The sequence below is a fragment of the Podarcis erhardii genome, assembly GCF_964252035.2.
Source record: "Podarcis erhardii genome assembly, chromosome: 6".
NCBI lineage: Eukaryota > Metazoa > Chordata > Lepidosauria > Squamata > Lacertidae > Podarcis > Podarcis erhardii.
The window spans coordinates 13,636,628-13,654,340 of record NC_138510.1 but is presented as its reverse complement, the minus strand read 5'-3'; the positions used below and the strand labels follow the sequence as shown (position 1 = coordinate 13,654,340).

The following is a 17,713-nucleotide window of genomic DNA, read 5'->3' as shown; positions in this document are numbered from 1 at the left end:
GCGAGGGAGCCGCCAGAAGGCCCTCGGCGCTGGACCTCAGTGTCCGGCAGAACAATGGGGGTGGAGACTCTCCTTCAGGTATACTGGACTGAGGCCATTTAGGGCTTTCAAGGTCAGCACCAACACTTTGAATTGTGCTCGGAAACATACTGGGAGCCAATGTAGGTCTTTCAAGACTGGTGTTATGTGGTCTCAGTGACCGCTCCCAGTCACCAGTCTAGCTGCCGCATTCTGGATTAGTTGTAGTTTCCCGGTCACCTTCAAAGGTAGCCCCATATAGAGTGCATTGCAGTAGTCCAAATGGGAGATAACCAGAGCATGCACCACTCTGGCAAGGCAGTCTGCGAGCAGATAGGGTCTCAGCCTGCATACGCTGGAAAGTGAGGCTTTCGTGGGGACGACACCTTCCTATTTCACCTTGGGTGGTGAAACAGGATGGGCCACACTTCTTTCTACTATGCAGAAGTGGGCAGCACGGGACAGTTTTGTATCGAGGATTTATGTAAGTTAAGCATCCAAGGAGACGGGAGAAAGGAGAAAAAGTTAACAGAGATTTATTGCTTTCCTTGGGAAGGCTGTATTTATTTAAAGACAGAAAGGTAATATACACATGTTGGTGGTGTGTGTGTGTGTGTGTCTGTATATATGTATATATATCATATTTTTCCGTGTATAAGATGCCCCCATGTATAAGATGAGCCCCAATTTTAAATCAATTTTTTTTGGTAAAAAAACCTAGTCTTATACACAGAAAAAAACGGTATATATTATACATTAGTATTTGCTGATCTGGATATGGTAGTCTTTAGTAGTGTTGTCCAATCTGCCCCTTGCATGCTACTTTCCACTGACATTGAACTTGTGGAAAACCTTTGTTTAGGTTTCTGCAGCTGCTAAACTTGCGTTATTATCCAACATTACATGCAAACCCTTTCACATACTACCCACTGAAAACAACAGGAGGGTAATTCCATTAAAATGTCAACCTACAGACCCATTTTTCATTTTCATGTATACCGAATGTGCTCTTTATAATCTTAAAACTTTCCAAAGTTCCATCTGGTAAGCAGCTTTTCAAGATGACATTTTACATACAACTTAGAATTTTTCTACTCCTCTCTCAAGTATTGATTTTTCTCTAATAGAGCCCCCACTCTTTTTCTTGAAGTATATACAAGTTCATACCAGTTTCCACTCAGATGGGTCAAGGAATGGGAGGCCCAGCCTGATGAGCCAGGCTGAACAGGTGGACGCATTTACAAATCCAAAACTTCACCTCCGGAAATGTTGTAGAAATGTTGAAATGTTGAAAGCAGTGTTGAACACAAAGTGTAAATGGATATTTCACATATTTTAAAATGAACACAGGGGAAGATGCCCTCATAGGAAATATGATTATCCTGAAAGAAAGCACAGGTGCTGAAGCAGTCACTGAAGTACTGGTTTCAGTTGGCAAATTTGTTATTGTTGAGTCTGAGACGGAAATTGAAAAGAAAATGGTTGAATATGAAATCCTTGTGTTAAAAAATGGGACTCCTCTGACATTTGTCTTCCCTGAAAATGAAGATGAAGATTAGGTTGAAAAGAAACAAATAGTTTGGGCACTGCCACAGCCAAGTGCAAATTCCCATGGGCATTACAACTTTCCACATGGACTCTGTGCAGATCTGCAATTTGTTAACACATAGTAAAGCCTTATATGCACGAGGCCTTGCTTGGGAGGCCTTTATTTGTGTATCTGTCAGTGAGTAGTCACCTGTTGGTCACAGGTCATTTATTGGAAAACTTTCTTTCCACAGTTTCCAGTAAACATTCCTGTAACATTGACACCTGCTCATGAAACATTAGCTGTTCATGTATTTTTTGCTGCAGACAGATATACAGGGCGAGTCCTTTAAAAGAGGCCCTGTAGATACAGAGTACACATGTTCCATGGGGCCTCTTTTAAAAGACTCACTGTGTGTGTGTGTGTGTGTGTGTGTGTGTGTGTGTATACACACTTTTAGAGAATACAGTGGACCCTTGGGTTGCGAACGTGATCCATGCGGGAGGCACGTTCGCAACCCGCAGTCTTCGCAACCCGCAGTGCCGCATCTGCACACGTGCGATTTAGCGCTTCTGCACACGTGCGACCACCGAAACCCGAAAGTAACCCCTTCTGGTACTTCCGGGTTTCGGCGGGTCCGTAACCTGAAAAAACACACTCTGAAGCATCTGTAACCTGAGGTATGACTGTACAGTTGTCTTAAGTTGCAGATAAATTCTCGAGGTTGCAAAAGTATTGTGTTGGCAACATCTTTCAAAACACAATAAAAATAAAGGATTTAACCTTTGTTGGCATACTTATTACTTATATTTGTAGGGAAGATCAATACAGCTAACACACAAACGGTTTAATGTTAATTGCAGTTCAAACAAAATTAGCTAAACACACAGAATATTATGTAAAGAAGCTTATAAATGCCATTACCAAGGATTGGACTGTAGAATCTAATTTTGGATAGTTCCTGAGCCTTTGCTAAACTGCCATGGTCTTCTGGGAGATTTGCGTGAGAGAATTATACAGCACCGGGTTGTATACGCATTTGCTTCCAACTTTGCATGAGAGAGAGACAGACAGAAGGATTAAGAGTGAATCAATGTCTCAAACTATTAAAAGTAAATAATGGAAAGATTATAGTTGTAATCGCTACAGGGAAAAAGGGCAGGCAAAACAGACAGCGGATAATCCTTTTTGGAAGCTACTAGTTCTGCCTAACTGTTCAGAGACAGACATCATTTGCCGTTTTACATGCAAATTTTAATGTTTGGTGGTTCTCAGACGTTTTTGAGAAAAATAAAATTGGATGAGGTTTAAGCCTGCACATCGTCAGCAACAAAAGCTTTCCATTCCTCCTTGAATGGGAAAGTTTAGTTTATCTTTTAAATTTATTTATTTTGAAAAAGTCTAAAGTGTACTTGCATCCTAAAAATAGATTTCAGGGTGGTGTGGTTAAGGACAGTAGCCCCATGGTTTGCTTTGGGTTTAGTTTCCCTATGCAGATTTGATCAGTCTTTGGTCAGTTTTGCATGGTTTTATTTTTTATCTTAAAGGGTATAACAGCATGGCATCCTATGTGGCAGGTCCACCTGTTCATGCTTTGAATAAAACATTTGAAAGTGCCATCCTATGCATGTCTGCAGAGAGGGAAGTCCCATTGAGTTCTAGGTAAGTGGATTTTGGATTGATTGAGAAAAAGGAGAAGTTTCTGAAATAGATTGAAGAAGGAAAAATGAAACTGCATCGCTTCCGTTAGAGACAGTGATGGCCACTAACCTAGATAGACAAATCCATGATGACAATGCAAATTCATGATGGCAATGCTATACCAGTTGCTGGAAACCACAACAGGGAAGAGCGCTCTTGTGCCTGAATCCTGCTTGTGAGCTTTTCACAGGCATCTGATTGGCTACTGTGAGAACAGATGCTGGGCTAGACTGGCCATTGGCCTGATAAACAGGCTCTTCTTATGTTCTTATTGCCATTTATGTACCATATTTTCCTCCAAGGAGCTCAAGTCAGTGTACATGATTCTCCACTACCCATTTTATCTTCACAACAGCCCTGTAAGGTGGGTTAGGCTAAGAGGCAGTGACTGGCCCAAGGTCACCCATTGAACTTCATGGTTGGATGGGGAATTCGAACCCTGGCCTCCCAAATCCCAGTCCAACACTCTGTCTAATGGTCCTTTTAAAGAGGATTGAATGGCTTCATGGAAATTAGTAGCCAAAATAATGAAAAATGGCATATTCAGGGGCAGCACACTCCTGATTATCAGATGCAGGATGTAAACAATCCAGAATGGCTGTTTCCATCAGGCCATGTTTGTGAATGACATAAATGGACATTCACAGGTGGCTGGACAATATTAGAGATAAAATGCTGGACTGGGTACCAGTTTGGTCTAAGGTGTCCTGAGGCATTTAATACTGGTGTACATTTATTCATGCTGCTGAATATTAAAGTGCAGAAGAGTAAGTACTAACTCCCATATGCTGTGTTGTTTGCTGTAGAAAATGCTCTGCGTTATTTCACATTCTCTACCTCTATACTGATGTTTATTGATGCCCTTCTTCCCTTCCTTATTGCGGGAAGGTCTGTTTTGTTTTAAGAGGCAGAAATTAATTTCTCATGCCTTGTTTTTGACCCAGACACAGGAGAAGAGGGGGTTGGGAGAGAAGAACATTTTTCTTGTGTGCTTGTGTGTCTGTTAAAGAAATAGATGGAAAACAAGTGGCTTGGCGAGCGAGAAAATATTTTGTACTACCTTCCTTGGAGCTGAGATTTCTAGTGTAGCATTCAATTCAGTTCATCTGAATAAAGTTTGAATATTTTAGAATTTTGTATGGTTCCATATTAAACAACATTTATGCTGCATGAATTTAGAATTTCCCTCCTTTTTTCTTTGTGTGTGTGTGCAAAACTAGAGAAAATAAAACTTAATTTTGATCAGACTGCTTGCTGAACAGGAAATGAGACACACAGCCACCCAATGCCTTTGAGATGGGGAATTTTACTAGTCATACACATTGGTGCGAAACCCTATTAATTTTTCCAAGATTAGTGTCAGTGTTCTGCGAATTCTTCCCCACTCCCATTTCCACTCTAATAAATTTTTCAGTAGTTTTGTTGACGCATTGCTTTTCACGGTCAGGCTAATATTTACGGGCACTTGGGGAGGAGCACATAAACCTAAAACATGTAATATAAAATTCACTGTGTTCCCTTGCCTGTGTTTGGCTTAAAAAAATAATTGTAATAAGTGAGAGTTGACTTTTTCAGTGTAGGCTGAAGCCCAAAAGGATTGCGCTGGAGTCCAATTTCTTGCCAATTTATTCAGGGTTAGCCCATTTAAATTGCTTAGTTTTCTCTATTGCTGTAACTTTTCCATGATTTTACACTCCTTTTCCTCCTTTCTCTTCTGCCTGTTTCACTTAATGCCTTCTTATCTACTTCCATTTATTTTTGCAAATATATGTCTTCTGTACCAATTTTTCAGGCCATTCCTAGGCCTTGATGCAACCTCCTACACTTTCAGCTGTCAAACTCCTTCCTCCTCTTTCTTTCCTTCCTAATTCCTCTTCTTTAGTCATAGGATTTCTGTAACCGCTATAGCCAATCAGCGTTGCCATTCTTTGTATTCTTGTGTACATATGTAAGCTTTCAGTGCTGTTTGGAAGACTCATTTGGCAATTCCAGCAGAATGTAATCATTCTTGATGATTGAGCTCTTCTAGGTCGCTCAAATGGAGGAAGGAAATGGTTGTGATGACATTGCTGGAACCAGTCTTGGGCATTACTGAATAGTTACATTTTCTCCCACCCTTCCTCCGAGCATCTTAGAGCTCCAATTTTATCATTGTTTTACTCCAATGAGCTACATGATTCAGTGGGGACTCATGACTCTTCAGTGTCCCTTTTGGACATAATGCTAAATGAATTTGGATTCTCCCTGAAGGAGTACTATAGGTTTGTGGTTTGGGGGATGCTCCTTGATCCAGTTCTGTCACTGGAGGTACAGTGGTACCTCAGGTTACAGACACTTCATGTTACAGACTCTGTTAACCCAGAAATAGTACCTTGGGTTAAGAACTTTGCTTCAGGATGAGAACAGCGGCAGCGGGAGGCCCCATTACCTAAAGTGGTACCTCAGGTTAAGAACAGTTTCAGGTTAAGAACGGACCTCCAGAACGAATTACGTTCTTAACCCGAGGTACCACTGTACAGGTGTCCTTAGTGACTAGGGTGGAATCTACACACATATAAAAACAGTTCTGAAAAAGCTTTTTTTAAAAAAGTCTTTGTAAAAATACATTGAATTTTCCATTAGGCTCACCATCTAGTGTCACATTGTATATTGCACTTAAAACACACTTAAAATGTTTTATTTTGCAGCTGTATAGCAGCTCTATAGCTAAGTCCTAGGAGTGCCTTTTTTCCTTTTTTCGGCAAGACAGTTGCGATCCTTTCTGGATCAGGATAACTTGATCATAGTTGTTCGTGCACCTGTAACCTCATGGTTGGATTACTACAATGCTCTCTATGTGGGGTTGGTTTGGAGGCTGCAAGTGGTGCAGAACATGGTGGTTAGGTTGCTTGTGGGTGTAAGCTACCACTGGGCATATAATCCTTTACTTTCAGAATTTGCACTGGCTGCCAATTTGCTAGCAGGTTGAGGGGATTGGTGCTAACATAGTCTTATAATTCCCCCTGTAAGTAAAGGCCAGGTTACTTGAGAAACCGCTTTATCTCTTATAAACTCAGTAAATTGCTGTGGTCTGTAGGAGAGTTTCTCATGCAAATTCTAAAGATCTCAGAAGCCCACTCTGCAGTAACTCAGAGTAGGACTTTCTGCTGCCCCTGTTCTGCGGAATGACAATTCCTGCCGCAGTACGACTGGCACCCGCTACCCGCTCTTTCCAGGAACAGTTCACAACAGTTTTGTTCAATCAGTCTTTCCAAGCTGATTTGGCTGGGTCTTTACCATGAGGGTCCACTTGTCAGGGTTTTAGTTTTGTTTTAAATTTATTTGCTGTTACTGTAATTGTGACAATAATAAGAAACAATAAACTATGGCTTAGAAGCGTTACTATCTACACCACAGCTTTCCAAAATTTTCATATTGGTGACACACTTTTTAGACATGCATCATTTTGCGACACAGAAATTCAGTTTTACTTGCAAGCCGGAGGTTAAACTAACCCCTTTCCAGCCCTGGGAGGAATGCGGGGAGCATTCGTGTGACACACTAGCACACTGCAGCCAACACACTAACGTGTCGTGACACACAGTTTGGAAAGCTCTGATCTGCACTGTTCATCTCCCTCTCTGATACCTTTTGGCATTTACTTATTTAAGAGCATCAGAATCTCTTAAGTGGTTTACATATGTGATAAATTAAAATCACTGATAAAATCAGATGTTTTAAAACAGGTTGAACAACTCTTTCCCCAAATATAAATAAAAGCAGCAGTGTTAACAAATATACATTATAAAATAATGTTACATATTAAAATACTGGTTAAATTTACATGTCTGGGTAGGCTTGCCTAGACAAAAAAGTTTTTACCAGGCACCGAAAACAGTGCAAGAAAGAAACCTACCTACACTGAAGCGCTGGTTCATTGTAAGTGTTTAACAAACATTATGTGGCTCTTGTAAAAGTGCCAGTTCGGAAGATCAAAGCATCTGAGTGGGCATATAATTGGTGAATGATGGTTAATTGTTGCAGAAACAAGCCTCGTTGAGCCTTTGGTTTGCTCATTCCTCCCCTTATGAGGAGGATTTTGGAAACTTTTGCTTCTACTTTTGCTTAACCGCACTTTAGCGTTAAGCCCAAAGCCATGGTTTATTATCCTTGCTTATTTGCCTAAACCACATTTAAGGTTAACCATACTTTGAGTTCAGTTAATTGAAAACGGAAGTGAAAACTAACAAGTTTCTGTTTGCAGCCATATTGGAAAAGTGCACAAGCCCAAAGTTAGTGCATTTTAGCACTTAGCCATAGTTTAGCATTGTCTCCAAACCAGATTACTGGCTGTGTCTCTTAAGTGAACTAGTGCATGCAAATTGATTTGTGTGGTATAGCTGAAAGCTGCATCTACTTTTGTTAAGTATGTATGTTGACACAAAATGTATTGTGAGGCCATTTGGGGGGCCCTTACATGAACAGATAGATCCATGTGGACTTTATATGCAGCTTCTGGCTTTTTTCAGTTTTCCTTCTTCAATTCAGCACTCTTATTTTGTTGAGGCTGAAAGTGAGTTGTTGAAATACGGGAGGGGAGGAGGGGAAATCATCTGGTTTATTTCTTCAATTTTAATTAAAGTCATTCGGCTACCTTCCCCCTCTCTTCCATAGTTCCACAGCATGTCCTTATTTTTCTCTTTTCTTTCCAGTCTGATCGTCCTCATGCGATTCTTACCAGGTCTGGAGTAGACTCCCTTTTTACACTCCAGGATGTATTCCAAAATTATTTCGCTAATTCATTTAATATCATCATATCTTTTGGATATAAATTTAGGAAGTTTGTCACTCCAATGAGGATATTGAGGCTGCTTGCGTTGAGGTGTAAGTTGGGAAGCAATAATACAATACATACTATTCTCCTTCCTTCTCATGGGATACCGCTGCTTCTGCCCACCATGGCTGCTCTTTTTGCCTGAAGTGTGGGGTAAAAACACTTAAAACATGGGTAGGCAAACTAAGGCCCAGGAGCCAGATCCGGCCCAATCGCCTTCTAAATCCAGCCTGCGGATGGTCAGCTTGTTTTTACATGAGGAGAATGTGTCCTTTTATTTAAAATGCATCTCTGGGTTATTTGTGGGGCCTGCCTAGTGTTTTTACATGAGCAGAATATGTGCTTTTATTTAAAATGCATCTCTGGGTTATTTGTGGGGCATAGGAATTTGTTCATCCCCACCCCCAATATAGTCTGGCCCCCCACAAGGTCTGAGGGAAAGTGGACTGGCCCCCTGCTGAAAAAGTTTGCTGACCCCTGATAGCTTCCATACGATCTTGAAAATGCTAAAGCATTCTTACGTTTTTGTTGCAGGAGGATTGTTCCATATGGACTGGCAAATTACAGGGGAAGTTTCAGAGGCAAAAGATCTACAGAGCGGCATCGTAAGAGCTTGCATTCATCAAAACAGCCTCCATTGCGCTGCTCTTGTGCAGACAGATGTGACAAGCAGTGTATGCACTTTTGCAGAAGGACCCAGAATGGCCAATGGTAAGATTGTTCATCTGTGACAGGGGTGAGAAGCCCCCTCTTTTTTTTTGAGGGACGCAATAGTGATGGTAGGTGGGGACAGAGTTTATGGTGGGTGGGGCTGTCCCCTATCCTCTCTTGCATAGCCCCCTTTCCCTCATTTCCCCCTTCTTACCACTCACATGAAATTAGCCCAAGGATAATGCATGTTGCACTCTCCTGTTTTATGGTATTTGTGTATCTAAAAGGAATTGAGAATATTGTGGGTATAATTTTTCTCCCTCTCTCGTATAAGAGAAACTAAATGATGCAGTAGCAACAGGAAGTAACTTTTCAGGAAGTACTTAATTCAGTGTACAGTCGTACCTTGGTTCTCGAACGGAATGCGTTTTGGGAGTCTGTTCGAAACTCCCGGAACTGTTCGAAAGCCAAGGCACAGATTCTGATTGGCTTCAGGAGCGTCCTGCAGCCAGTCAGAAGCCGCACCAGACATTCGGCTTCCGAAAATGGTTCGAAAACTGGAACACTCCCTTCCGGGTTTCAATCGTTCAGGAGCTGATTTGTTCCGGAACCAAGGCGTTTGAGACCCAAGGTATGACTGTATAGAATTCCCTACCACAAATGTGATGATGGCCGTTAGCACTGTGCCCTTTCACATGCATCCACAGCTAGCTGCATCCTCATGGTGCAGATGGGCAAGAATGGCCCATGTGTTATGCCACTGTTAATTTGTTTGAAACTGAGCTCAGCCAGCTCAGTTGTTTGGTGTATTCACATTCAGAAGTGTTATGGATATCTATAATCTTAACACCTTACATGTGAGCTGCTGAGAAGCATCTGGCTGTGACACCATTGGAAACGGAATAGTGGACTAGATGGATCCTTGCTTTGATCCTACAAGGAAACTCAGATGTTTGTAAGATAGCACAAGCACCAGAGTTTGTCCCAGATGAGTTTAGTGAATGGAAGAAACATGGAGAAGAGCCCTTAATATTTATTTGGAATGTAGCGTTGTGGAAATAGTGTCAAAAAAAGTTGAGCTCACTTGTCCAGTTAACTGTTAAGCAGTGCTTACTTTATTCTAGCATTCCTTAAAGGCAGACGCTGGAAAAGCAATGGGTATGTTTTGAACTTGTTCTTTGAAAGAGACAATCTTTGGATTATATTCAGTGCTAGTCCTACTTAGTGCAGACCCACTGAAATTAAAGAACATGTCTATTAATTTCAGTGGATCAACTCTTAGTAGGTCTAGCATTGGCTGCAACCCTTTATTTAAAAAACCTTTTAGGATAATGGTGGTTTTCAACAACAGATACAAATAATATAATAAAATACAAAGTGCAAATTAAAAACTAAAGCTAGATAAATATTTGGGATGAAGAAATTGCGTGGTAATTTAAAAGCCCCAACTTTCTTTTCCATAGTAATAATGAGCAACTGAACAGCAGAGAAGAAACAGATCCCCATCGAGAAAAGGAGCAAATATCTCACTCTGTAGCCCAGGAGAATTTTCAGCTTCTTCAAAGTGGAGAGGTGCAGTCTATGTTTTAATTATATTGTGCGCGTAAGTGGCTAAAACGTTTGGAGGGCAAGTTAATATTTTGATAATTGTCAAGTTTGTTAGTTTAAAGAAAAGGCCTAGAAGCAGGTAGCAGGCATGTTTCTACCTGATCATGTGCATATTTAAGGCACTTTTTAATCATCGCTGTTCTTCCAGCCAAAAAATGAAATTGGTTTGCCTCAAGGCAGAAGTGTTGTATTCAAAATGTAAAGTGTTTTCTGTTGACTCAAATGTGCAACCAAACTCAACTCAATAGCTTTGTTTGGTGCAAAACAGAAAGCATAACCTAAAATAATTATTTGGTGATTTTAGAATTTTTTAATACTGTGTTATTAATAGCAACATATAGCATTTCAGAGTGTTCGAAGTGCTTCATATACCTTATCTCAAGTAAGCCTTACAGATGCCCTATAATAAGATGGATTAGTTTTATTACTCCTACAATTGAAGTTGGAGCGGGTACTAAGAAACAGTATCTTGCTCAAAGCCACCTACTGAGTTCATGGCAGAGATAACAAGATAACATTTCAGCTGTGGCAGGGGTTTCCCACTCCACATCTTGGTCTTTTTTTGATTCAATATGACCTATGAGATAGGTTAGGCTGAAAAATTAAGACTTGATGACAGCCAGCCAGTCACACTACCTCACGACCCATCAGGGAACTGACACTGGGTTTCCGACGTGCACAGCTAACCTTCCAAACATTGCATTAGACCAGCATTTCCCAAGCTAGTGCTCAAATCATCTGGAGGGCACCAACCTGGGAAAGATGCCCCCTCCATTGCACTAATTTCACTAATCTAGCTAGGTGGACCAAGGGTAAAGGTAAAGGGACTCCCCGACTCTGGGGTTGCGGCGCTCATCTCGCTTTATTGGCCGAGGGAGCTGGTGTACAGCTTCCGGGTCATGTGGCCAGCATGACTAAATATCTTCTGGCGAACCAGAGCAGCACACGGAAACGCCGTTTACCTTCCCGCTGGAGTGGTACCTATTTATCTACTTGCACTTTGACGTGCTTTTGAACTGCTAGGTTGGCAACAGCAGGGACCGAGCAATGGGAGCTCACCCCGTCATGGGGATTCGAACCACTGACCTTCTGATGGGCAAGTCCTAGGCTCTGTGGTTTAACCCACAGTGCCACCCGCGTACATTACCCTAACTTCATGTCTGTGGGATTATTCCTGAATGAAGTAAGTAGAACTCCATCCAGCTGGAGACTGGGCCATATCGAAGCCCCGAGCCTAAGGTCTAAGGAATATGCTGGACCCAGATATGAGAGATGTGTGTGAAGATAGTGGCAGCAATTGCAGTAGGACTTGCTGGCAGCCCATTTTGAAGATGGGCGGGGGAGGTTTGCTGCAGCACCCTCCCTTCCCTGCTCAGAGCTGACCTACTTAAAAACTAGTTGTGGACTAAGGCACTATGATAACTAAAAGCAGTTCCTTCCATACTATGATGCTTACTCCAATTCCTTTCTCTTTGCTAGAATGGCAGTTGATTTTTGTGGTAACATATGGCTAATAGTTCTCAGAAATTTAATTTTTTGCCTGTTGCCCGCACATTTCCTGGCACTGCTTGCTACATTTCTGGGTATATATTTATATTTACAAATGAAGAATTATTCTACAGCAAATGGCTCAAAAGTTGCATAAGCATTCTGTTCTTAGTTTGTTCCTGAAAAGCCCATGCCATCAATCAAAACAACAACAGCAACAAATTGGTTTCTGTGGGGGGAATTGGAGCTAAGTCTTGTCTTGCAGTAACCACCAGAAATGAGCTGGATGGCCTGACAACGCTTTGCTTTGCAGTATGTCCAGACACCTGGTAAATATATATTTTTCTTGAAGTCTTGTATGGAGCAGGGGTCTTGTGGGATCTGTAGCTGATCTGTGTAGACATCACATTGAGGAAAGCAGCTCTAACCACTCCACCACACAGGCTCTCAGTGCTTGTTTCATTTATTTATAAAATAACCCTTGCTTTTGGCCGTTAAAAATAATAATGGTTTCAGAATACAAAACAAAATTTCAACAGCATTTGGAAAAGCCTTTCATTGTGCATTTTTCTTCCACAGGTATGAAGTTGAGTACCTACTACCTAAGACATGAAACTCACTGAAGATGAACAAATGTTCAAGACTCTCAAATGGATTATCTACCTGCAGGTGCTTCCTTTTCCTGAACTGATGCAATCTTGAAAGTGGACAATGTACCTGCCTGGAGGAAGTGTTACTGAACTGCAATGTTCTAGCTAATGTCTTTCTTGAGTCTTATACACCCCACATGATGGTGACATCCATGATGTCATCCATCAATTTTGGAAAGCAACATTTTCGCTGTTTACGGTCCCAAGAACAGCACCCACTGGCTAAAAAAGAAAAAAAATAAAGATTCAAAGAGTGAAAAACTTTCCTACTCTGTCAAGATGTGGGACAGGAAAAAAGAATCCTTCACTTGTTTGCTTGTCATATGTATGAATGTCCAGCTTTTCGCATGCAGTTGTCATGGGACAAGTTGGGACATTAGAACAGTACCTGTATTTGATATTCTGGTCACTTTTTTTTTATGAAAGGCACCCTTTTCTCCATAATGTTGTTCAAACCTGTCTTCCTATTGTAATCTCAGTGGTGAAGAAATGTAAATGACAATATCTATGCAGATTGAATATGAATGGCTAATATTAATATAATTATAACATATAGCAAGCTAACAGTATACTGGGAGTATTTCATAGGCTATTGGATTTAGGCACCAATTATTCCTGCACTGAAATGGAATTTTACAACAGATCTACTGGATAGATGTTGAGAGAGAAGAACGCTAGTTTATCCGTCCTATTCACTCTGCTGCCCCGGGGTGAAGAAATTCTGAAACATTAAAAATGCATTTGACTGACATTCAAAGCCATATATTAGCCCTTAATTCAAATTGCTAGAAGGACTGGCTGGGAAAAATACAGTGATGGGAACTGTTAATTGCAATTATGAAAGTTCATTTTTGAGGAACAGACGAAGCAGAAGAATTGGATGCATTTTTACACAATCAATGGATGGCCTTTTTGAATTAGTTGGGTGCATGTTAAGAAGACTGCGGAAGAACATTCACCCAGCGTTTGCTAATCAGAAAGAAGAAAAAGACATTCATTACTGATAGTTGAGAATCTTTCAAAGGATACTTTTATAAGAATGGATTTTTCTTTAAAAGTCTATTATTTTACAAGAACATAGTTCTGGAGACCACAGTTAAGACTGTAGGCTGAACTGATGAACTTTTGGGCTCATTCAGAAAACGTGCAAATCCCCAAACCAGCTATATAAAATTTGCAAAATAAGTAATGGACATTGTTTTCAGCAAGAAAGGAAGAGATCTTTTGTCTATATTATATATATATATAGTATATATATATGAATATATTACATAAATAAATTATTCTACTTATAAAAGTAAAATACCTCTCCATTATCACATTTATACTAGTTTTCTATTTTCCTGGCCCAATTTGGTGTATTTTGTTGAGATGTAGTCTATTTATTGTACTGGCAAATAGCTTTTCTTACTGTGTGTGTTTCTTTTAATTAACTCAGTGGAGAAATCAATCTTGTTTCAAGGAACTAACCTTTTATTATGAGGTAGATTGCTATCTGAGGTATATGTGGAAATTTTAATAATCACAGATTTCTTTTAGAAAGTCACAATATGAGTGTGCAATGTGAGCATATGAAACTGTTTTTAAAGCAGGCCCTTGTCGTACAGAATAAGGCCCAAATCCAGCTGCAGCTTTGCCCGCTTCCAATTGTAAGCAAAAGAAAAATGATGCTCTTCGTGTATTTCATGCAAATTTTATTCTATCGCTATTTTCTACAGACTCGGAAAATCAGAAAGGTACACAAATCTTTCATCTGGCAAACCCTCAGCCCCACCCCAGTCAGTGACTTCATAGCATTTGAGTTCATGCTGTCTCTACCCAGAAAGTCCTTCATCCTAGACAGTAACCTTATCATGGAATATAACTGTCCACTAGGTGTGTCAGTGTGGATCAAACAGTTCTGGACCTCAAACTATCATCTAGAGTCATGGTAGTCAACTCAGTGTCTTCCAGATGTTTTCGACTACAACTCCCATGAGCATTGTCCAGCATCGCTCATGGTCAGTGATGCTGGGAGTTGTAGTAGCTCCTGAGAACAAGTTGAACATCTTTTACCTAAATGCTAGGCACTGGGCATGTCACTTGTGTCCTTGCCTCTTTCAAAAAATCCAGCTATCTTCTGGAATAGACACATAGGAAGTTTGACACTGTTGTAAGGATACTTAGGCAGCTGAGTATTTTCTATCACAACAATTAAATCTTTTGACCATATGTAAAATGTGCCAAAAAAATGTCCAACATTATGGCCCCAAATTTCCCCAGTATGTGGCCTTCAACATATAAAGAAATCTGTGCCATCAGGTAATGGAATTAAATACATGTCAGTGGTTTAATTAGAATATCAGTTTCCCCAAGGTTCCTTACAGTCCCAAATGGTTTGAAAGGGGTTCCTATAGACAATGGAAATCCATTTTCTGTAATCCAGGCATTAATTAGTGTAGCAAAAGATCAAACTGAGCAAATATGGTGTCTCCAAGCCAGGTAATTAGTTATACTTGCATCACATAAGAAGAATGGAGACTCAAATTTAGTTGTGATTAATTTATTCTGTTAAGTTTGATGAGGCTCAACGATGAGATTAAACTGGCTCTTTATTGAGCCTAGGTAAATACAGGTCAAAACTTGCTTCAACTCCTATGGAATCTGTTTTCAATTTTAACTTATGGATTGTAGCAAATTTCTGCGGTTTGTTTAGTTTGGCCTTTTCGGATTGCTACCCACCTCTACTTGAGTAACTTTGCAACAACATATTGCAAAATAAAAGGTTTGTGATTTACCCAGATGATATTAATCTCAATATTTTAGGCTACAAGTTCTTTGCATCACACTTGATTAAGCCTAAATTGCCAGCAGCCACGGCAACTTTCAGCTTTGGGTACGGATTCTGCTGTTGAGTGCCAAGCGCTTTTGAAGATGCTGTTATGTGGTGGTGCTGCTTCTGGGAACCTTGGCCAAATCATGGTTCTGGTACATAAAGTCTTATTATCAATCACATAATTAAAGCAAAAACTGCAAACATTAAAAAAAAAGTTGCAAAACTTCTCTAGCGACTGTTGGGAATAAAGTATGCTTTTTTAAAAATAAAGTTATTAGCTTCTCCATAAAACGTCTAAAGTAAGTAAAAAGTTAAAATAGCCTTGTTGGTGATGTCACAGATGCTAGCCAACAGGTACTTTTTTCAGTCAGCTTTCCTTCAGTTCAAACTGATCTAAGTCCCACCCCCTTCCCCATTTCCAGAATTCATCCCAGTATATTTTTTGAAGGGTAGTGACAGAGCTATCAAATTATTTCCATCCTTCTTAAAATGTTAGGCTGAGTCATAAAGAGAAATTGTAGAATTTACCATCGAACAAAGATATGCCTAAGTTTTGATTTAGCCAAAAGGAATGCTAGTTTGTTAACCCTGGCTCCTGTTAAATGAGATAAATATGAAGCTGAGTAGATTTAGTCTGCATCTGAATGAGTAGCTTAGCAAGAAATTTCAAGGGATGCCATGTCTGTAGACAAACTCCAATGGTTAAAAATCCACAAAGTGATTGAAACATGATTCTCTTCGTTGCTTGTGGGTTAGTGATGCTTCTGCCTGGGTAATTTATCAGCCAAGTTTTTGAAGGATGCAACACTTGCCGCATTACAGTGCCATAATTCATTTTGTCTTGGATATGAATGGATCAAAGGCATCTGAAACAGTTCAAAGCACAGTGATTGGCTGCAGCTCTGAGACTGCCATCCAACTATTTATTTGATGCAGGGAAACTAAACTAATAAAGACTCTTCCGTACCAGTAACATATTTGATTCCTTCGCAGGCTAGCCACAAAAAGGCTGAAGGAAGTTCTTTTGGCTCTTCAACTGCATGATGCAGGCCTAGCGGTGCTCGTTTCAATTTGGATTTGTAGCTCTGTTTAGGGATGAACTATAGTTCCCACGAGTCATTGTGGGCTGGGTAGGTGCTTTAAAAGGCACAATGGCCAGTATCTCACTGTAAGTGGCTGGAGGACTATTTCTTCTTTTTGCCCCAAGTAGGGAGGGGGCATATTAGTCCAAACCTCACCGGAAAGTGATCCGTCTGTGACAAAGAAACATAGAAAGCTGCCTTATACTGAATCTGACCATTATCAACTCTGTATTGTGTACATACCAACTGGCACTGGCTTTCCAGGAGTTCAGATGGGACATTCCCAGCCCAATCGGAAGATACCAAGAGTTGAACATAGGACCTTCTTAATGCAAAGCAGATGGTCACCCTTCCTGGCCATTGGATTACTCCTAGTTTGTCCTGTAGTAAAAACCAGACCAAGGACATGACTGACTATGTGTTGGACCTACGATCAATGTATTGAGGCAGCCCAGTGGTTGACGCATTGCCCATGAATTTCTGAGCTAGACCTGAAAAAATGACAAGCTAAAATCCCACAGTTCTCGAAACCACACTTGAAGACTGTCTGTAACACATGAATCAGGGCAAGCGGTATCTGCCGGTCACCCAACACTTGATAACAGCCCCTCACATCTGGCACCCAGCCAGATTGGTTTCCTAGTGATTATGATGGAACCCCTGTGGTCAATTGCGACTCTTCTGACCCTCCGATCTGGCCAAGTACCGTATTTTTCGCTCTGTAAGACGCACCAGACCACAAGACGCACCTAGTTTTTGGAGGAGGAAAAAAATATTCTGAATCTCAGAAGCCAGAACAGCAAGAGGGATTGCTGCGCAGTGAAAGCAATCCCTCTTGCTGTTCTGGCTTCTGTGATAGCTGCGCAGCCTGCATTCGCTCCATAAGACGCACACACATTTCCCCTTACTTTTTAGGAGGGAAAAAGTGAGTCTTATAGAGCAAAAAATATGGTACCTAATAGGGCACAACTGGCTTACCCGCTCAGGCCTCTGTAATGCATGCCAGCCCAGCCCCCTCATCCATGATCAAATCCTGGCTGAGCAATGTTTTATTATGGACCGACTCGGTATTCACCAGCAACACCACCAGACTCGAAGGGTAAGCCAGCATGACTACTCAAGGCTACTTGTGCTCTGGAGAGGGAAATAGGAACCAATTGCCTATGCTCTCCCCTCTGATGGTAAAAGTCACCCTGAGATCCCATACTCCCCATATTAACCCAGATCAAAAGGCCTGGGAAAATTACAAAGTCTTTTAGTAGTGCCAAAAGGACACCAAGGCGGGTGCCAGTTGCACCTGTCTAGGAGAGCAGAGATGAGAGGGCCTTTTCTCCAGTAACCACACCTCACTAGGATTAC

General features: G+C 40.9%; 1 protein-coding gene across 3 annotated transcripts in view; it reads left to right on the top strand.

Moving 5' to 3' along the window:
• Nucleotides 1-15,237, top strand: part of EDN3 (endothelin 3) — a 37,701-nt gene extending 22,464 nt beyond the window's left edge. Inside the window, exons 3-5 of one of the 3 annotated variants that reach the window (XM_081868133.1) lie at nucleotides 8,595-8,771; nucleotides 10,175-10,314; nucleotides 12,387-15,237. In XM_081868133.1, the coding sequence (XP_081724259.1) occupies nucleotides 8,595-8,771; nucleotides 10,175-10,301 (304 nt within the window). In that variant the 3' untranslated portion in view covers nucleotides 10,302-10,314; nucleotides 12,387-15,237. The remainder of the gene's footprint in view (nucleotides 1-8,594; nucleotides 8,772-10,174; nucleotides 10,315-12,386) is intronic. The other 2 variants (XM_081868134.1, XM_081868135.1) reach the window with 2 other exon arrangements.
• Nucleotides 15,238-17,713: the final 2,476 nt, after the last annotated feature.